Source organism: Paroedura picta, chromosome 1 (assembly GCF_049243985.1).
Source record: "Paroedura picta isolate Pp20150507F chromosome 1, Ppicta_v3.0, whole genome shotgun sequence".
In the NCBI taxonomy this organism is placed as follows: domain Eukaryota; kingdom Metazoa; phylum Chordata; class Lepidosauria; order Squamata; family Gekkonidae; genus Paroedura; species Paroedura picta.
The window spans coordinates 135,255,462-135,278,063 of record NC_135369.1 but is presented as its reverse complement, the minus strand read 5'-3'; the positions used below and the strand labels follow the sequence as shown (position 1 = coordinate 135,278,063).

General features: G+C 44.2%; 1 protein-coding gene across 2 annotated transcripts in view; it reads right to left on the bottom strand.

Moving 5' to 3' along the window:
* Positions 1 to 12,954: 12,954 nt before the first annotated feature.
* The window catches only part of GABRR2 (gamma-aminobutyric acid type A receptor subunit rho2), a 44,387-nt gene continuing 34,739 nt past the window's right edge, over positions 12,955 to 22,602 (bottom strand). For both annotated transcript variants that reach the window (XM_077304519.1, XM_077304510.1), the window contains 2 exons: positions 21,807 to 22,003; positions 12,955 to 19,345 (listed from right to left, as the gene is read on the bottom strand). In XM_077304519.1, the coding sequence (XP_077160634.1) occupies positions 19,037 to 19,345; positions 21,807 to 22,003 (506 nt within the window). In that variant the 3' untranslated portion in view covers positions 12,955 to 19,036. The remainder of the gene's footprint in view (positions 19,346 to 21,806; positions 22,004 to 22,602) is intronic.

Genomic DNA, 22,602 nt, shown 5'->3' with positions numbered 1-22,602 from the left:
AGGATGTGTAGGAGAAGATGTGCTGGAGAGAAAGGTGAAAGCAAAGGAGAGGAACAAGGGAAGGCCCAGCTTTAAAAGGGGATAGGATTACTGGGGCAGACTCCAATTGTACAGACATCTAGTCTGTCTGATGTGTGTTTTCCCCCTGCAACAGTTAAGGTCCGTCACCCAGAGATTGTGCTGACCACAACTCGGTGCCAATTGCAACTGACCAGAATGTCGAGGGACAGACCCTGGTGTCCATACCACAACTGGATTTCCAAGAAAGTGACTACCTTGCTGGATCAGGGGAATGCTGTGGACATAGTTTATCGGGATTTCAGTAAAGCTTTTGATAAGGTTCCACATGATAATCTTGTTGACAAGTTGGTAAAATGCAGTATGGATCCTAATTCTGTCAGGTGGATCAATAACTGTTTAACAGATCGTACCCAAAGGGTGATTGTTAATGAGTCAGCATCCTCTTAGAGAAGAGTGACAAGTGGAGTTCCCCAGGGATTTGTCCTGGGGCCTGTGTTGTTCAACATATATATAAATGATTTGGATGAGGGATTAGAGGGGGCACTTATTAAATTTGAGATTTTACTAAACTGGGAGAGGTAGCAAACACAACTGAAGACAGCAACAGAATACAGGATGATCCTGATAGGCTTGAGAAGTAGGCTAAACTAAATAAAATGAAATTTAATAGGGACAAATATAAATTTCTGCATTAGGTAGGAAAACCACATACGCCTTGTCTTGAAAGTAGTATGTGTGAAAAGGATCTGGGAGTCTTAGTAGATCATACATTGAACATGAGTCACCTGTGTGACTCAGTGGCTAAAAAGTCAAATGGGATTTTGGGCTGTATCAAACAGAGTATCATATCCTGATCACGGGAGTTGATGATATCGCTTTATTCTGTTCTGGTTTGACTTCAGATAGAGTACTGTGTTCTGTTTGGGGCACCACAGTTGAAGAAGGATATAGACAAACTGGAGCATGTCCAAAGGAAGGCAAAAAGATGGCGAGGGGTTTGGAGACCAAGATGTATGATGAAAGGTTGGGGAAGCTTGGTCTGTTTAGCCTGGAGAAGAAACAACTGAGAGGGGATCTGATAACCATCTTCAAGTATTTAAAAGGCTGCCATGTAGAGGATGGAGCAGAGTTGTTCTCTCTTACCCCGGAGGGATGGGCCAGAACCAATGGGATGAAATTAATTCAAAAGAAATTCCATCTAAACACCCGGAAGAAGTTCCTGACAGTTAGAGCGGTTTCTCAGTGGAACAGGCTTCCTTGGGAGGTGGTGGGTTCTCCATCTTTGGAAATGTTTAAACAGAGGCTGCATAGCCATCTGAGGGAGAAGCTGTTTCTGTGAAGGTTCAAGGTGGTGACAGGTTACAGTGGATGAGCAATCAGGGTTGTGAGTGTCCTGCATAGTGCAGGGGAGTGGACTAGATCAGTGGTCCCCAACCTTTTTCAGGCTGGGGGCCGGGGGGGAGGGAGGTGCAGGAGGCGGCAGGCGCACCTCCGTCTCCCCTGCAGTGCGGCACTCAAGCCTAGCCGTGCTGTGGGGGGGGGGGAGGCGCGAGTGCAAACGTGCAGGCCTGCAGGTGCTTGTGTATATGTCTCTCTCTGTATGTGTTTTCGATGCTAATCATCACACCCGCACACAGCCTTCCTCAACTTTTTTTTACCATTGGGATACCCCTGAAACATTCTTCATGCCTTGAGAAACCCCATAAAGTGTGCATAATATTGTAGTTAAGAATAGCTGTGTACATGCCCACCTGAGGCCCCTCCCCTTTCCACCCCCTCCAGGCCCATCATTGGCCATTTGGGGAGGGGGGTGGGTTGATGTGACTATATATGGTCACATCATCTAATAAATGTTTAACCAATTTAAAAATATATCTTAAAAATTAACTCCCTCCCTTTTTGAAAACCCTTCCATGGCTGTCAAGAAACCCCAGGGTTTCATCAAACCCAGGTTGAGAAAGCCTTTCCTAGATGGACATATTTTCCATTCATCTGTCTAACCCTCATTAAAAACATCATCCTCCAATATCATAATCAGGCCCGATCTTCTAACTCTCTTCTCCCTTCTAACTCCCAGCATTACAAGGTACATACAAGGTAGAAGGTTTCCCATTTTAACAATATTAAAGAAGAGGTCTCAGTAGTGCTTGATAGTTATTTTAAAGAAAATTTTTTTCTCTCAGAATTCTGAAAACCTGTTCAAGGTTATTTCAAATATTGCTAGAGTGCACTGAGAATGAAAAGACCATTTTAGAGTGAAAGAAAAAAAATGATGATTTATTTCCCTCTGGTGGAGAAAGTTAAAAACTGCAAATTCTCTCCCCAAATTTCTTTTAAAAAGTCTAATAATAGGAAAATGCACACAGTCTGAAGGATGTCACTATTGCTATAAAACAATTTAAAAGATATTCTGTTCACACACACATCTTTCCTTCCCTTTTGTGTCCTGTTGCTTTACAAGAAAGTGATGAGGCTAGAGAAGGAATGCATCTGAAAGATAGGACCTCAAGGTGGTGGGGAGTACTGGGGGAACAAAATTCCTACGGCCCAAGTTAGTTGGAGGGCCCCTGAAGCCAGCCATGCTGCATTCAGGTTCTAAGGGAGTTCTGTACTGCAACTAGTAGGGGTGCAGAGAAGGCAGGGGACAGTAAATAGCGGCCCTTGTTTAGCACAAAGGGGCAAACACTTGCATTTCCTGCTAAACCCATCTACCAAACCAGCACTGGAGCAAGACAAGACCTGCCAGCACAGCTCATGGCTGCTACAGTTATGGGCAGACTTCAACTTCCTAAAAAGGTTGTTGTTTGTAACAGTCTGTTTCCTTCTTCCTTCCCTTTGTCTGCTCATTAATATGCTCCTTGTATGTTGTAGAAAACATAACAAGCTTTCCTCTTTTCTTAATTCTCTTTGTCTTTTCCACCCTTTTCTCCATTTTGCTTTCTCCTTTCATGATATACCTTCATTTCTTCTCCCCCACCCACTCTTATTTGTCTGTCTTAGTATCAACTCATCTCTGTCTTGGTTGCCTAGTTAACAGCAGTATCAATCCCTTGTAAATACTATGAATAGGAATGGGAGGGGGGGAGTTAATAGTTTCCTATTTATAACATAGAAAATAAGAAGATACAAAAGACCAAAAAAGAAAATTAAAGAAAGAAGAGAAGAGGCTTCTGATTTTGTCTATGATGATTATAAATCAAGTTGTTATTTGTTATACTATGATAGCATATAAAAACACATTATTTTTTCCTGTACATTCATAATTGTCCCCTTAGTCCTCAGAGCCATACACCATTATTTAATTTTTGTTCATATCACACAAGATTTCCAAAGAATATGAAACATATGTACTTTTTACAGGTCAAAGGGTTTAGGCACATCTAGAGATGGCAGTAGCCAAGAGATAGTGTCTGGGTGGCAGGTTGACCTGCACAGAGAGGTTGTTGAGAGGCATTTAGCTGCACTGGATGAGTTCAAATCCCCTGGGCCGGATGAAATGCACCCGAGAGTGCTCAAAGAACTTTCCGGAGAACTTGCACAACCCTTGTCTATCATCTACCTTGTCTATCAGACCAGTGAGTCTGACCTCTGTTGTGGGGAAGATAATGGAGCAGATATTAAAGGGAGCGATCTGCAAACATCTGGAGGACAATTTGGTGATCCAAGGAAGTCAGCATGGATTTGTCTCCAACAGGTCCTGTCAGACCAACCTAGTTTCCTTTTTTGACCAAGTGACAGGTTTGCTGGATCGTGGAAATTCGGTTGATGTCGTTTACTTGGATTTTAGTAAAGCTTTTGATAAGGTTCCCCATGATGTTCTCATGAATAAATTGAAGGATTTTCAGATAGTTAGGTGGATAGGGAATTGGTTAGAGAACCGCACTCAAAGAGTTGTTGTCAATGGTGTTTCATCAGACTGGAGAGAAATGAGTAGCGGGGTACCTCAGGGCTCGATGCTCAGTCCGGTTCTTTTTAACTATTTATTAATGATCTAGATGAGGGGTGGAAAGACTACTCATTAAGTTTGCAGATGACACCAAATTGGGAGGACTAGCAAATATCCAGAAGATAGAGACAGAGTTCAACGAGATCTGAACACAATGGAAAAATGGGCAAATGAGAACAAGATGCAATAAAGATAAGTGTAAAGTTCTGTATCTGGGTCAGAAAAATGAAAAGCATACCTACTGGATGGGGGATACGATTCTAGGTAACACTGCGTGAAAATGAGACCTTGGGGTACTTGTGGATTGTAAGCTAAACATGAGCAGGCAGTGTGATGCAGCGGTAAAAAAGGCAAATGCCATTTTGTGCTGTATCAACAGAGGCATCACATCAAAATCACAAGATGTCATAGTCCCATTGTATATGGCACTGGTCAGACCACACCTGGAGTACTGTGTGCAGTTCTGGTGGCCTCACTTCAAGAAGGACGTAGATAAAATTGAAAGGGTACAGAGGAGAGCGACGAAGATGATCTGGGGCCAAGGGACCAAGCCCTATGAAGATAGGTTGAGGGACTTGGGAATGTTCAGCCTGGAGAAAAGGAGGTTGAGAGGGGACATGATAGCCCTCTTTAAGTATTTGAAAGGTTGTCATTTGGAGGAGGGCAGGATGCTGTTCCCATTGGCTGCAAAGTGCACGCAGTAATGGGTTTAAACTGCAAGTACAATGATATAGGCTAGATATCAGGAAAAACATTTTCACAGTCAGCAGTGGAATAGGCTGCCTAAAGAGGTGGTGAGCTCCCCCTCACTGGCAGTCTTCAAGCAAAGGTTGGATACACAGGGCCGTTCCGCATTCGTCCAAAATAGCACAATGGTTACAAATTGAAATCGCTACAGTTTTGCCGTTATGCACAACGACAATCTGCAACACTCCTGAAACCGATCCGCAAAAAGCACTTTGTTGTAGCGCTTTCAGGGAAATCCCAAAAAGTGGATTCACCTTCCGGAAAGCGCTACACTCCTGCAACCAATCTGCAACACTAGCGGGAAAGTTCTGTGTGTTACCATTGTTGCGGTTTCTGCAAAGTCCCCCCCCCCTGGCTCTCTCCTCTGATCTTCCGGCGAAGCGATCGCCATTTTTTTTTCTCCGAGCGAGCGGAGATCAACGCACTGGCAAGCCTTCGTTTACCCAGTGAGGCTTCCCCGGCTTCAGTCCCTCTGTTTAAAGTCACCAAGCACAAGCATCGCAGAGGCCCGTTTGCTGGTTTATTTTCACTTTATTTTTCACACTGTTTTCGGCCGAAAATCGCGCCTGTGAGGGGGGGGGGATTTTTTTTTTCACTCGGAGGGAGCGTGGTAACGATGAAACGGCAGCTCAAACATCACCTGCTAGCTGGATGAGTCTCTCCGTTGCAACGAATCAACGCATATTCGTTGCAACGGGTGTTTTTTTTTTTAAACCTTCCTTAAAGGGAAAGGGGCTGTTTGGGAGCATGATAACGGCCATCCATTGGCTGCTTAACGGCCAGGGGCGGGACACAGCTCAGCAATAGTGCTTCCTTTCTAGCGATTTTTGCCGAGACCGGAACCCTATGGGAAATGATAGAAACGCAACTGGATTCCACTACAAAGGCAGGTATGCGTTACGCAGAATTCCACTATTTAAAATGGCGATTTTTCGTTCAACAAACAATTTGCTACATGGATCCCGGTGCGGAATGGCTCACACTTTTCTTGGATGCTTTAGGATGTTTTGGGCTGATCCTGCGTTGAGCAGGGGGTTGGACTAGATGGCCTATATGGCCCCTTCCAACTCTATGATTCTATGATTCTATAACCTTTCAGGTGACAAATATCAATGATATATAATTTTATTTTATATCATTTTATATAAAGATTAGACCTTAATGTAAATTTGTCCACATATTGTTCCTTTTAGCTCTCTTCCAGAACATAGCTGACATGGCTTAATTGGCTCAGGCTGACAATGCAGTGATCTGGAGGAAGAGCAGAGGAATGAGGAGGTCCTGCAATAACTTTGGAATCTAAGCCCTGGTGTGGCTGCAGCCCCATTCCCTCCTGCTGGTTAGAACACTCTGCCTGTTGAATATCTGGCTAGGCTAAGCTCTCATCCAGCTGAGACTCAGGTGAAGCTGGGAGTTCCTGGCAAAGCTTTTCTTCTGAGGAGTTCTCCCTAACAGGCACTGGGTTCACAACCACCTCCACATGGCCCTGCAGCTGGCCATTGGAGTGCTTTTTGCTCCCCCCCCCATCTCCTGAGAGGAGCTGGTGGGATCCAGCAGCCTTCCCCATCCAGTCTGGCCCTTGGGAGATGTGTGGGGATGTGAAGGAGGCAGCTCTCTACAGCCTTACCTGTCCAGCCTATCTTTTGGGAGGTGTGGGTAGTGGGAAGGAGGCAACCTTCCCAGGGCCACTATCCAGCCTGTCCCAACCTTTGGGAGATGTGGGGGGGAGGGGACGGGGGCAGGAAGGAGGCAGCCCACCCCCCACAGCCTTTCCTATCCAATCTGGCCAAGGGTTTAGGGGATGTGGGGTGAGTGGGAAAGAGGCAGCCCTCCACAGCCTTCCCTGCTTTGCTTGCCCTTTGGGAGATGGGGATTGGTGGGAAGGAACAGCCTACCCCCTATAGTCTTCCAGGCATCCCTCCATGACTTTGCCCACCCAGCTTTGCAGCCACTGAAGAAGCAATAGAAAACAGGATTGTATACCTGGGACCCCGTTCTGGTTGCAAAATTATTTAGGATTTAATACATCTCAAGAAGACACAACCTTTGGCCTATTGGTTTTGTTCGCTTTGGGTGTATTACCCTGGGAAATACGGCTGTTTTAGAGGGGAGACACTACAATGACAATTCATCTCCAGGCACCTGGAGAAGAAAGGGTTTGCTTGGGAGGGGGGAATGCTGTGGCAGAGAGTTTGAAGGATGGGAGAGGTTGGAACTTGGGATTTTCTTGGAATTACATGTTATTTCTAGGTAACAGTGATTTCCCCTGGAGAAAAGCTCTGGCTTTGGATCCCATGGAGGTGCAGGGATGCCAGGCTCCAGGTGGGAAACAAAGAAATGTTGGGTGGCAGTAATTGCTAATAACAATAAACAATAATTCACAAACTTGTCAGTTTCTTCCTTTAATTAAAATATTTAATTGATAGCAAAATTTGCTTAAAGAACTGAACAACTTTCAGTCAGTACATTCTTCAGTTCAGTTCAATATAAGAGTAAATCAAAAACAGTTTTATGACCTGGGTCCTAGATGGCTGGCATTTCTGGGCTCCCACAGCCCACCTTCCAGATGGCACACAGAGGCTGCACCAGGAAGCCGCATGCTCCCCCCATGTCCTCCAATTTGAAAGAGGCCAGGGCAACTTACTGGCAGCTGGGCAGCTCCTTTTCCCAGCAAAGTTCTGACACTGGTAGGAAGTTGGAGTAGGAGAGCAGACCCCTTATTAGCTTTTCCCGGCTGAGACCCATGCCTTACTCATGAGTAAACATTCTCAGGGGAGGAGCCATGACTTAGGGTACACATTCCCAGGGTAGAGGCTTTTCCGGGCAGTCTGCATGCAATTTGAACTGATTGGTCCTCACTGGCAGAGTGCAATTTGAACTGATTGGCCTTCAGTCATGATTAAACATTTTCAGGGTAGAGGATTTTCCTGGCTGTCTGCATGCAATTAGACCTAACTGGTCTTCATTGGCAGAGCGCAATTTGAACTGATTGGCCTTCATTGGCAGAGTGCTCTCTCTCTATTGGCCACATACCCCAAGAGACGGCCAATCAGGGAGGGAGAAGTCTCAGAATCCTACTGGGATCTATTCAGTGGGGCTGACTCCAGGAAAATTATCTTCAGGTTACACAGCTTGTCTTTCAGTCTGTGGGGGTCAGGTACTATCCCGTATAATCATTAGTAATGGCTCCATATTTCCAAGCAGCTGCTTCTTTTTCTAGACTGGCCTCTCCTTATTCAGTTTTTCTATCATGAGGCATTTCTGTACATTATTAATAATAATAATAATAATAATAATAATAATAATAATAATTCGATTTATTCCTCGCCTCTCCCAGGAGGCTTGAGGCGAGTTACAGCATATAACCCCCACCCCAATAAAACACATAAAAACAACACCATACACAAGTCCCAACACAGTAAACAAGATGTGGTAGAAACGCTCAACCCATATCTATGCTACCCCTCAGTAACCCACTATGGAGTGGGGGGCGGAGGACAGAGGGTGCTAAATGGTCTTCGCTACTGCCGCTGTAAGGGGGGGCCAGATCATCCTTGCAACCCAGCCTTATCCCCTATTAGTAAAAATAGCATTGCGCCTGCGGAATGGCAAAACGCAACATTATATCGTACCCCCTGATCCTCCTCACCTTTTTGCTGTCTCGCCTTTGTCTGCCTTCTTTTTGCACGACTTACCCTCCTCACCGGCTGTTGGAAGAGGCGGAAGAGAGCAAAGTGCCTTATACACGTAGCGTTTACACCTTACACAATTCAGGCCACCAATTCTCCATATTCTGATGCAGTTTGAAGGTCCCACAATGTCTGCTATTTTTTTTTTGTTGTTAAATCATTCTCCGTTGCAATGCTTGTGCATAGAATCATAGATGCACAGTGCTTTTGAATGCTACTCCTTATGGGATCATGAGTAGGCTCGTGCATGAAGGGCCCGATTTGGCTACTTTGGCTTTGAAGCCCATGGAACTCAATGGTGCCAGAGAGTACAATGGGAATGTCAGTGTTCCCGCTTTCCTAGGGCCTGTGGGGTGGAGGTTTGCAGTACAGTCTCCAAACTTTCGAGATGGCTCTGGGAGGCTCTTCCCTGACTCCCCTCCAAATTTCAAAATGATTGGCCCAAGGAGTACATGTCTAGGGGCTCCCAAAGAGGGTGCCCCCATCTGCTCCATTATATCCTATGGAATGGACTTTCCGTTGGATATAATGGAGGGATGGGGGAACCCTCTTCAGGAGCCCCTAGATGTGGACACCTTGGACCAATCATTTTGAAATTTGGAGGAGAGTCAGGGAAGAGCCCCCCAGAGCCATCCTGAAAGTTTGGAGACTGTACCTCAAACCGCCCCCAGGCCCCATGAAATGCAGGAATGCCAACTTTCCCATTATATCCTATGGTTCCATTGACTTCCATGGGTGCCGAAGCCAAAGTGGCTGAGTCCTTTGATAAATGAGTAAATTAATATAATTCCTGATTTTGGAGAGAGGGAGAAAACTTTCAAGAGGCATGCTTTGCTGAATAAAATTTTATTTTATTTCTAACATCACCTTCACGCGTGTTTGCACATTTGTTGCTCCAGAAAGTTCACCATTTAAAAAAAAGTAATTCTCATCTCCGGGAATGAGGGATAGGGAGGCAGGAGTGAGGGTGGGATGCTGCAGATGACTTTAGCACATTTGAGCCTCCGGACCTTCCTTTTGCTGGTTGCTGGTGGCTTTCTGGTTGCTAACACTTTTTAAGGTGGTGAATCCACTTTTTGGGATTCCCAGAGAAGCGCTTTAAAATGGAGGATGTAGCTAGCAGTCAGCAGGCCAGATGCTGGATGTGACCGACATCATGTGAAGGGGCTGGAATATTCAGCTTGCATTTGACTGGCATGAAGCTACATTTAAAGGGTGCGGAAATCCCCTGAGTGTCTCACATGCTGAAATGCAATTGTTTGATGTCCAGACTGCTAGATCAGTGGGTTCAGAGACCAGAACACTGGCAGTTCATTTCAGCTCTTTATTGTGACCCCAACATGATAGTACAGAGAAAGAAAACAGATATGAAACTGAACTAGAGAACACCTCCCAAATCACCAATTTCTATACAACACAGGAGATCTTCCTCCCAGTGCATGCTATTGGTCAATGACAGTTTAAACTGACTGGATCTGGCAGTCGGGATCAAGCTGCGCATTGGCTGATTACAATCCTGCCCCAGACCTCAAGCTAGGTCCTCAGCAGATCTACAGACACAACACTGATGTTGCATAGGCTTGCTTCTCAGCATCGGCCAGATGTGTTTTCTGCTGAAATGCTGTCCTCTTGCCTGCTTTTCTCTTTCATAGCCTGGGGTAGGGAGTTGGAAATGTCCGTGTGGGCCCACCCTTTGGTCCTTTGTGCAGGCTCTTCTGGTGCTGCACGAAGGTGGCTCTGCTTCTGAAAGGTCAGGAGCTGGTGGTCCAGCTGGTGCCACAGCTCTACCTTCTGCTGAGCCAGGCCCTTTAAAAGTGAGTCTCTCGGAGGCAGCAGCCCACCAAGAACTATCTCAGGCTCGGTAAGTTAAAGGACCAGTCTGTTCCTGTATGTGGTTGGTCCCAGCTTGCTCCTTTCCTTCTGTTTCAGCTAATTATTTGATAACTCATTTATTTCTCCAGTATCTCAGCAAAATAATTTGCATTTTTTCCTCTTTGAATCATTGGGAGGTTTGTTCTGCCTCTGTGTTGCCTTGTTGATTATTCTCAAAGCTCGAGGGAAAAGAACAGTTTGTTTTGCCATCTTTTGCCATCATACAGCCTATGTATAATTTACAAACCAAATCTTAATTTCCGTTAACTATGAATGGTTTTGTTTAGGTTGACTGAACTGTAACTTTAGATATGAACAGATATTTTAGGGGGATTTCCCCCCTCTGAATCAAAGCCGGATTTAGAGGTTTGCTGTGGGTGGCTGATTGCACCCTTGATCCACAGCCAAAAGCATTACATTACATAAAAGAGTTTTGTCTTCATTAGGAATTAATCTTTACTAACCAACTGCCAGATTGTAATGACAGTTTATTAACAAGCAGCCTTCTCTGAATGTGGCATATTTGATTGAAATATTGCATTTGAGACTGAATATTGAAACACACATCGACACATATTAAAATCTAGATTGCCATCTGTGATGCTGGTGAATGCACCATTATTGAGTATGTATTTTTGAACTGTGATTTAAATTCAGTAGAGTATGTCTGTAAACAGAAGGATTTCCATCTGTAGAATGCCATTTTCTTGCTTCCCACACCTCTAAAGTCCCAAATGCCCCCAAAATCCCATTCCAGGGGGTAACCTGTCCCCCAGGAGTGGCATTTCAGAAGGCATTCTTGGCTGCAGCAGGAAGGGGGATGTGAAAAAGTTATGCTTCATGGATGGAAATCCTTCTGTCCACAGAAACACTACTTTTGGATCAAGCCCCACAAAAACACAAGTTAGCTGTACAAAATAATCCACTCAAACAAGTAAGGTCAAAATGAGAAGTGCGAGATGGGAGACTGAGGACTGCCACCATGTTGTTGGATTTGTTGTTGTATGTTTCTGTGTCCTTGGATTGTTTTAATGGGATTTCATTGGGCTTTTTAGCATGGATTATTGTAACCCACCACGAGCCGGTCTTGAGAGTGGCAGGTAAATAATAATAATAATAATAATAATAATAATAATAATAATAATAATAATATCACACAAGATGGCCCCTCGCCTTTTATGAACATGAAACTGCAATTTCTCTTTTTGTGGAAAAGGAAGAATTGGCATGTTTGAAGTAGGCAGCTTCAGTGTAATCTGTAGTGTCTAGGAAACAATAGTAATCTACATGTGTTCATGGCATGCTATAGTGTGTCTGTTTTATGTACATTTGTGAGAAACCTTCAGTCCATCCCTAGCTACTTGCAGGAAGACATGCCTTAATATAAGCAGTTCAACCTAGTGAACATCTTGTGGAAAATTTCAAACAAAAGCTTTTTGCCTGGCTCAGATTTCAGTATAACAAGTTTAAATGATGACCAAAACGACAACCACCCCAAAGCATCTTTGGGTTTTCTGTATCTCACAGAATCACTTTGTGAGGTTGTTCTAAAGGAAATGAGCAAGTTGAGGCTGGTCTGTTTCTGATTGGCATAACAGGGTTAATGCTGTTCAGCAGGGAAGCAAGGTTGTTTTGGGTTCTTTTGTGAATGTTAATATTGCCTTGACCTGTTCTCATCCAATATCAGAAACTAAACATGCTTGGTTTGGGTTAGCATTTGGATGGGATTCTGCCAAGTTAGTCCAAGGTCACTCTGCATAGGCAGGCAATGGCAAACCACCTCTGAATGTCTCTTGCCTTGAAAGCCCTATGGGGTTGACATAACTTGGCTGCAACTTGATGGCTCTTTCCATTACTTATGTTGCCTCAGCATGCCTTGTGACTACCAACTTAGTTGAGTCACCCAAGAGACACAAAAATGAGAGGTGCAAGAAGAGCTAGTATTTTGTACCCTGCTCTTTACTACTCAAAGGAGTCTCCGAGCGACTTACAATCACATGCCATTCCCTTCCACAACAGACACTTTGTGATGTAAGTGGGGCTGGGAGAACTCGGAGAGAACTGTGACTGGCCCAAGTTCACCCATCTGTCTGCATGTAGAAAAGTACGGAATCAAACCCAACTCCCCAGATTAGAGGCAGCCAGTCTTAATCACTATACCAAGCTGGCAAAGAAACATCAATGCTGGGAGGAATGGGATATACATCCAAAAATAAATGAATAAATCATGAACCATTACCTGTGGGGAGGTAATAAAGCTGTGGGCTTATGTCACATCTTATTTCAACCCCAAATGCCCTCCAAGTCAACACCTCTTTATTTAAATGTGTTTAATATTTGCTAGGATTATATTGATAAATGTACTTCGGTTATGATTTTCCAGAGAGTAGCAAACCCTAGAGTTTTAATGTTTGATTGGTATTATCCTAATCTAATGTGAGTTCTTCTGGGTGAAGCTTGCCACAAATTGCAAGTATAAACAAAAAATAATTTTCTTACTTCCTTATTCTTACAATCCTTCTGCAAAGTAGGTCATATTTGACAGATGAGGAAGAAGCAAGGTGAGAGTAAGTTGCTCTAAGCCTCCAGTGAAGTCCATGGAAAGGTAAAATTTGAATTCAGATCTCTCACAACCAGAGAAGAGTTGACTGATAAAATGCTGGGCAACGTAAGCACAAATGCATCAGACTGGTCTTGTGCTTTATTTGTATCCATTACTGAGTCAGTAATAAGAATCAGAGACAATAAATACATTCTCAAACAATTGCATGCCTGTATTGAAGGTAATCATAGATATATCTAAGCCCACCCCAATGCCTGTACCCAACATGCATCATTCCATCTGATAGAAACATGTACTGGTATTTTATGGTTTCAAAACCTGTTTATATACATGCATGTGTGCATATTATGCAAGCTAAGGCTAGATTTTTCAGAACAAAATTCATTATAAAGCATTTGAGAGCTAATGTCTGTAGAACAGAACAACTGCCTCCTGCCACTAGGTGAATTAAGAGGAAGCGTCAATAAGATAAGTAGCAAGATGAAGGCAAAGTATTTATTTACAGAGAGGAAGAAATTGTCCTGTATGTACATCATTTACTTAGTGATGTTGTTGGAGATGCACCAAGGTGACTATGGTTCTGTTACCTCCACAATCCCAAAACAGGGTGGCCAATTCCAGGTTGGGAAGGTCCTGGAGATTTGGGAATGGATTCTAATGAGGGCAGAATTTTGGAGAGGGACCTCAGCAAATACAATGCTATAGAGTCCGCCTTCTAAAGCAACCATTTGCTCCAGAAGAGCTGGTCTCTGTAATCTGGAGATCAATTGTAATTCTAGATTTCCAGACCCCACTTGGAGGTTAGCGAACCCCATCCCATCCCATAATTATTTATGAAAATGAAACCAGCTTGTCCACTGGCTCGTTTATACTTAGTGTTAAATATTTAGCTGTGTGCAACTTAGCTTAGTTATATGAGATGTAGTATAAAAACAAGTATATAGACAGGCCTCTCATAAAAATGAGAAACGCTTCATCAATCTTCATTAATCAAACAAGCCTCACAAAACACCTGAGAGGTAGGCTAGTTCATCAGCCCCATTTTATAGATGGGGAAACTGAGGCACAGAAGAGGTTCAGTGATGTGCCCAAAAGTACACACAAATCACCCAGCCCTCATTCCATTCAGTCAAAAATGATGGGTGATTCCTCTATAGAAATAGATTTCCACCTAAGGACTGTCCTGCTGTATGAAATCCAACATGCAGACAAAAGAGGAGAAAACAATCATATTGAGGGCCCATGGTTGAGGGAAACAGCAGTCCCACATCACTGCTGTCAGTTCAAACAGCATCATCCATCTTTCAAGAAGAGCAGTAGAATAGTGTGACACATCCCTTTGCCCCCTTGAAGTCCTGCTGCCTTGAATGCACAAATATCTCTGCTCTGGAGTCTTTATATATTACAGAATAAATATTAAATCAGTCACAAACGTTTCTACTAAAGGCCTAACTAACCCTTATACGTAAATGTATGCAATGCAACCCCATTGGCCTTTTGAATGCAAAGAAGAGCTGCTTTGGGAAGGAGCACTTTGGAGCGGAGAAGCTGTTAGGATGGGAGAAGTTGTTCATCTCTTTCATTATAAATGCCCCTCCTAAATGCTTCTCTGCTCTAATTCTGATACGTTTTTCTTATTTATATGGAATTTCTCCTTCAAAAAAAGCACTCAGCTCTCTCCTCGATGCCAGAATGAGTTGTGCATGTATGTATAAATAGGGAAGAGGATTTATAGCTTTGAAAAATAATCCTTTCTGTCTCTTTTCTTAAAAGGCCATCAGCTCAATAGGGAGGGAGGAATGCTCAGGGAGCAGGCCAACTATTACACCAGTGTAACTTGGAGTTATGCCAGCAGATCCCTTTGCCCCACATCCACTCTCTGGTGGAACACTAACACTCTCCTCGTCATGGTTGCTGGACATCTGGCAATGCTTCCACTTTCCTCATCACACTTTGATAAGGGGATTGAGCTGACTCTTCTTTTCAGAAACCCCATTGGTCTACCATTGCACCTCAACAGATGTAGGGGGCTTCTCTCATGCAGTCCATAGCTGCAGGGGGCGAGAGGTCAGGTAGACAGCCATGTGGCAACTACTGTGGCTTGGGAACATGGATGCATGGCATGAGATGGGAATCCTGGTCACCGCAAGACATCCCCCCCCCAGGCTCCATTCTCCAATATAACTATGATCCATCAGTCACCAATCCATACACCAATCCACAGAAAGTCTGTGTACCCCCCTCAGGTTCAACATGGCCTTATATAATGGCAGGGGATAGTGCCTGGGCTGGCTCATACCCATCAGATGGTATATTGAGGGACAGCTCTGCCAGAATCAAAGGAATTGGACATGGTAGATTCCCTACATATGTGATATCAAGGATCCCCAACAAGGAGAAGGTTCACATGTACCTTTGTTAGTTGGGTGGTGGAGCGGGTATTCGCAGGATGTGTTGGGGGCTGAGGGTATTCTCATGGATGCAACCCTGTTGCCTGGCCCAAGGGTGCAGGAGCTCCAATTTTTGTCATGCATTCCCTTGGCTTAGGCATCCATGTGGGCAGCCAGAGTAGAGGTACCTGGAGATGCAGGAGAAACTGAAGAAAGTCCTGGCCTGGGACGGCCTTGTGGAAAGTTAGCATGTAAGGGAGAACCTCCTGTATCATTTTCTGTTGGCTTTCTGGACGCTTAATGAGTTGTAGGCTGCATTGCACAGCAAGGGAACTGGATGATCTGTCAGTAGTGACCTGTGGGCTTGCTCTCACTCATGCATCAGCCCCAGACAAGGGCTCTCATATTGATCTGCAAGGCTGTGGCAGAGATGTGGCCAGGCTTCCACAGGGCTGAGATTCTCCCCGTGCTAACCAAACTGGGGTCCTATCACACCATTACACATTGGCCCACAACAGTCAGGTTATTATTTAGATGCATTGACTGCCCCTCCCTGACAACAGGCTTGGGGTGGCCAACAACTTGCCTGAGATAGCTACAGCACTGGCCTGATCAGATAGACGCATAGGGGTCTTGCTTCTGTGAGGACAGTACCTGGGTGTGCTTGTGTAGGGGACTCAGCTTGTTCCTGCAGCCTATGTGTGTCTTGTTGCCTCGCTCACTGACCACATGTATTATGCCTTTTGTGGTCAGCTGCTGTTGGGGTACATTTCAGGGTGATGGCATGCCCCCAGATGCTGTTCTCATGTCTGGGGCCAGGATGCATGGGCCATGTTGCTGGTCATTGGATGCCCTCTCCCCTGCCCATCTCAGTTGTACCATCATGCCAGGGTAATGTCACTCAGGGCAACAGCACAGTTTCTGGGGCTCCAGGAGGGTCCCTGCACTGGCAAGCCAGCCAACCTGCTGAGCCGGTGGAGGCCTGGTACTCCTGAGGGGAGCAATTCGTGTTTCCACTGTTGTGTCAGCAGCCAGCTGCTATCAAAACTGTTGGCCTTAGGATGGCTCTGATTGTCTTGGATTGCAGTAATTTTGCATAAGATTGCTCTGTAAATCAGATCTAATTTGAGAATTAAAACTAAAATAATTGATATATTACTTGCTGCTCCCAGCAAGCTGGCTCCCCGCGAGTTCTAATGGTCAATCCCATAGTAAAATAATAAAACAGACCCCTTAAAATCATTCCCTCACAGGCAACGAAATACAACCCTCAGCAACGCCCACTCAAGAGCTCCCCCAAAGTGCTTCAGAGGAGATGTTCATAGGTAGCCAGCTGACACGGCTACTTTGATGTGACCTTTGACAATGTGAGGCACAGAATAAATTGCAGGAGTAATCATTTGGAGTCAACACATTTAGTGTTACATCCTGGGAAGTATTACTTGCTTCTATCATAAACAAAAAAGCCTAAAAGTTCAGCTAAAATGTTTGAATGATTCTGTCAACCCAAAATATTTTGGAAAAAAATTGCTTGAGTGATCCAAAAAGCAATTCTGAGTTTTATAATGCAGTCAAATGTAATCTCTAGTCAGAACTCATCTATCAAATTTCAAATGCAAGATGAGATATCTTTGTATTTAAATAATCTCAAAGGAGTTTTCCTTTGAAATTGAAATAAAGTATCCATCTATGCATACATTATACCAGGGGCCGTCAAACTGCGGCCCTCTAGATGTCCATGGACTACAATTCCCATGAGCCCGACAGCGTTTGCTCATGGGAATTGTAGTCCATGGACATCTGGCGGGCCGCAGTTTGGCTACCACTGCATTATACTATTTCAGTTTCAGAGATTTACTTTTGGTTTGATATGATATGCATTTTCATTTGGGACCCTTGTTATGTCAGGGACTATCACCATCTGATAATAAAGTGATTGTCCTATATTAAACTGATCCACCCACTTCACTCACTATCAGACAAGGATAAGGTCGCTATATAGTTTTAGGACTCTCTAGATATGGTGACTATAAATTCAGCATTTTTAACAAGATCAAATGAGGATTAAACTTTGCTCCAGAAGGGAGGGAGTGTTGAGAGAAGATGAATATCAATTAAAGGGGGAAAAGGGGGAGACGCATCAGCCCTGAGAATTCAAGACCCTGAGAACTTATAAAAGCCTGGTAGGGATGATGTTTTGGGGGTAGACGAAGCTTCCCAATTGGCCATTGCTTGTAAAATCTGCCAACTGCAACAAAATAGATGACTGCAAAAGCTTATGCCGTAATATTTGTTAGTCCAAGGACTATAGCATTGTGTTGTCTTTAAAATTCAAAATGAGCTTCAGATTCCTATTATAGCTCTGCATCTCTAATTCAAATAGCAAATAAATAAAAAGAGCACCTTGGTGTCCAGAACGTAGGCATTAGTGGCAAGACTCTGTGGACTCTGTTGCCGCAAGGAATCGTTCATAATGCTCATCTTGACAGCCCTTTCACAAAAGGACAGTAGCATGTTGTCTGGTAAATCTTTAGATAATATATAACTTCCAGCTCAATTTGTTGTCATGACTGGGAAAGTGTTATAGGGATACGTTAGTAACAAACAATGCGATACTAATGGACTGACAAGGGTGTAACGTTGCTTAGAATTGTGCTGCAGCTTCCCTCCATAGTGGAAAGGAAACATAATAAATGCTAACTGAAATATTTTAGTGCCGCCTATCCATATTGTCATATCAAGACATCTCCATGGTGTCAGTGAAAAAAGTTAGAGAAGGTAAAAGGTGTCACTACTTTTCTTCACACAGACTGCTTGTGAGGGGATTGGGGTTTTTTGGGGGGGGGCATTATGGTACTACATCAGTTGTATTCTGGCTACTGATGTAAAACGCAGAAAGTGTGAGAATTCAGAGTTCTATCCACTAGGATAAGACATTTTACATAACAATTAAAATATTTGGCTAGAAAACTATCATTTGTCTGATTGTACTGGAACACTATAAAAGCAATGTTCTTCACTAGTATCCTAATAGGACCTGCCTTTTTCAGGATCTCTTAAAAATCTAAGAACAAAAGATAAGCCATGTTGGATCTGGTCAGTGGCCCATATAGTCCAAAATTCTGTGTCACACAGTGGCTAAAAACCAGGTCCCATCAGGAGGCCCACCAGCAGGGCCAGAACTCCAGAAACCCTCATCCTGGTGCCCCTTCCCCCAAGCACCAAGAATATAGAGCATCACTGCCCCGGACATAGTGTTCCATCTATACATTGTAGCTAATAACCACTGATGGACCTCTGCTTCAACAATCACCAGAAACATCTAGGCAGATGATCTGTAGTGATGACCTTTGGTCTACAATGATCATTTTCCATGGAACGAACCTGTTTACAGGTTTAATCTGTTCTGTATGGTGAGAACGTTCCAAATGAGCACTTTCTCCTCCCCCCAATTTAAGAATTTCCCCCTAATTCTACAGTACAAATTAAAGTCACCTAGCAGATCAGATCTTCTCCTCCACATCACTTAATGTTGAAAAGTTGATTTGGCAATCTTAGATCTATTGCGAGTTCCCAAGATGCATGCAGCGCTGATGTCAACAGGTTATAGTTTCAAGTATGAAAGAGGAGACTGATACAAGTTAAGAAATGATTGCAAGCAATAATTAAATGGCACGAGTGATCGATATCCAATACAAGTTTGTGAAGCGCAGTGCTTTCATGTTCCAAAGGTCCAGCTGGAGAATTAGACTTGTCCCTCATCTCTCTCTTGTAAATCCCTCCTGACTCCCCAACAGCTTCCGTATATTCAGCAGAAGACAGACCAATATACCAAATTAAAAAATATGTAGGTGCCTGGGAATATTAACCTTGAGTAATTATCAATAACATGAGTGTTCTGGATGATACAAAGGCTCATATATCCCTTGAGCCCACTTTTCCTTGATGAAATTGACTCGTTATTCATGGTCATATGGATCACCATCTTGTCTTGCCTATCCTCTTCAGTCACTATCTGGCCTCTTGCATATCTTTCCAGGCTGCTGACATCGGATTCACTGTAGGTACCATCGAGCAGCACAGTTTTTGTAGAAGACAGTCCACATGTGCATGAAAACTGGAGAAGAGGAAAAACAATAAAAGGGACAGAAAGACAGATACTGATCATGGTTTTCTCCCATATCATTTAATTGACAGCTGTCTCCCCTATGTGTAGATACACTATGTGGTCATGCTAATCCATGCTTCAGTAACCTTGAGGCTAGATTATATTAATGTGTGCTCTGCCCCTGAAGGCTTGGTGGAGTGATTAGGAGCGGCTGCTTCTAACCTGGCAAACCCGGTTGGATTCCTCGCTCTCCCACATGCAGCCAGCTGGGTGACCTTGGGCTCGCCACAGCACTGATAAAGCTGTTCTGACTGAGCAATAATATTAGGGCTCTCTCAGCCTCACCTACCTCACAGGGTGTATGTGTTGGAGAGAGGAAAGGGAAGGCGATGGAAAACCACTTTGATACTCCTTTGGGTAGAGAAAAGCAGCATATAAGAACCAACTCTACTTCTTCTATCAGGAAACTTCAGCTGGTGCAAAATGCAGCAGCCTGGGAGGGGCTAGCCAGGTGGATTCTGTTACTTCTGTTCTGGAGTGCCTTGACTGGCTACTTATTCATGTCTATGTGTAATTCAAGAGGGTGGTGATAGATTTAAAGCCATTTGTAAACTTGGGCTGACATATTTATTTAAAACATTTCCACTTGAAAAGTCTCCACAAGGGCAGAGAATATAACATTAAAAACATTAAAATACAATTAAAACATATAAATGAACATCCTAGAAAGGAGGGCTGTTATTGGGAGTATGCCAGATGAAACAGTCTTCACTCACTATCAGAAAGACACTGACGGAGTCAGACAAATCTTTCTGGGGAGGGACTTCCAAGGCCCCTGGGGAGGGACTGCCATGACGGAGATGGCCCTTTTGTGGGACACCACTCATCTAGCCTCTACTTGAAGAACTGCTACTCCCCCCATTGTTCCAGTTGACATCTTGTTCCTTTTCAGAAGTCCTACTGTCAGTGCTCCTTCTGTCTAAGGTACATTCCACAACTTCATACGGCAATTTCCAGCTCTTTTGTGGATTCTGCATTCTTATGGGAACATCTGCCTAGAAGGGGTTTCTAACCTCCTGGGTCTCCAGTGAGGCTCCAGAGTGCTTTTAGGTCAGCCTGAGCCTTGGCAAAAAGGGAATATCCTGCTAGGAGGGCATAAGGTCTTTCTAGATTGGTGAGTTGTTTAGGAGAAAGGTAGGCTTATAAATATTCTAAATAAAAAATAGCAGGAGACAAATAAATAATATGGGGGTGTTTTTGCAACGTGTTAACTTTGCATCAAGAGCCTCTTGTGGCGCAAAGTGGTAAGGCAGCCATCTAAAAGCTTTGCCCATGAGGCTGGGAGTTCAATCCCAGCAGCCGGCTCAAGGTTGACTCAGCCTTCCATCCTTCCGAGGTCGGTAAAATGAGTACCCAGCTTGCTGGGGGGTAAACGGTAATGATTGGGGAAGGCACTGGGCAAACCACCCCGTACTGAGTCTGCCATGAAAACGCTAGAGGGCATCACCCCAAGGGTCAGACATGACCCGGTGCTTGCACAGGGGATACCTTTACCTTTACCTTTAATTTTGCATCAGCATAGATTCAAGCGGGTAGCCGTGTTGGCCTGAAGCAGCAAAAGAGATTTTGAGTCTAGTCACACCTTTAAGACAGATCATGTCATTGAAGAATTACTTATCTGTGGTTTTCTTAACTCTCTGCATCAGAACATACATCAAGACAGTTCACTGGGGCCCCAATGAAGGTTGCAGTGCAGAGTCAGTAGTCCATCTGGCACTGGCTATGCATGCAGAGGTCTGCTTCTGTGTTTGGTTCTGATTTGCTGGTTTGGGGGCACATGTGTTTCTCCTTTGCACTTGATACAGGGGAGGATAACAGGATGCATATCACACATGCATCTGATCTTGCCAACTTGTGCATCTGAGTGCATTTTTTATCATGAGTTTCTACTATCACATTGGTTGAAGCTAGTTTTAAAATGTACATCTGGTTATAGTAAGGGCATCACAATTATTCCTTAGCAGTAACTAATTGCATTGAGGCAAACAGGAAAGTACTGAATTTTCCTCTTCTTCCCCTTGAAACAGCCAGCTTGGTGTAGCGGTTAGGAGCGGCAGCCTCTAATCTGGCAAGCCAGGTTTGATTCCCCACTCCTCCTCCACATGCAGCCTTGAGTTAGTCACAGTCCTGTTAGAGCTTTTTTCATAGAGCAATCCTGTCAGAGTTCTCTCAGCCCCACCTAACTCACTGGGTGTCTGTTAAGTAGAGAGGAAGGGGAGACAATTATAAAGCACTTTGAGACGCCTTCAGGTAGTCAAAAGAGGAGTATAAAAACCAACTCTTCTTCTTCTGTTTTGTTCCTGCCAAAATTCCAGCCTGCAGGTTTCCCCAGTCAGCAGACATGTTGGGACCGGAATTTCCCCCCTCACACTCACAAAACTCTAATAGATTCCAAAGAGGTGCTTCTCACCTTCTTTCGCAGCTTCCGCTGCTTCCGCTCTTGCACCGTGGTCAGGTAGTTCACTGCTGCATACTCTATGACCGAGAGGAAGACAAACACAAAACTGACCCAGAGGTAAATGTCCACAGCTTTGATGTAGGAAACCCGAGGCATGGAGGCGTTGACACCCGTGATGATAGTAGACATGGTCAGCACCGTGGTTATTCCTGTAAAGGCCACACATGAGGATTTACTACATGAATCAATACATCACAAGTATGAGGCATAATTTGATCCCAGCCTAAGAGCAGGAGCACCTGTTTTCAAAGCTAATGTTGTGCATAGGAAATAATGAAAGTTAGATTCACAGTGTGATGTAGTGGTTAAAAGAGCAATGGACTTATCTGAAGAACTGGGTTTGATTCCCTATCCCCAAATGCAGCTAGCTGGGTGACCTTGGGCTAGCCACAGTCCTGTTAGAGCTGTTCTCAAAGATCAATTATTTTACAGTTCTCTCAGACCTACCTAGCTCACTGAGGAAGGGAAAGGTGCTTGTAAGGTACTTTGGAACTCTTTCAGGTAGTGAAAAACAGGGAATAAAAGCAGGGTCTAAAAACCTACCTATCTGAGTGACCACTTGTGTCCTTATGCCCCCTGCAGGGTTCTTTGCTTTGCGGGGGACCAATCTGTTAGAGGTTCCTGGCCTCAGAGAAATGCGCCTAGCCCTGGCCCCAACCTGGTGGAATGAGCTCCTGGGAATGCTGAGGGCGTCTTCACGGAACTATCAGCATTCCACAGGGCCTGTACAATGGAGCCCTCCCACCAG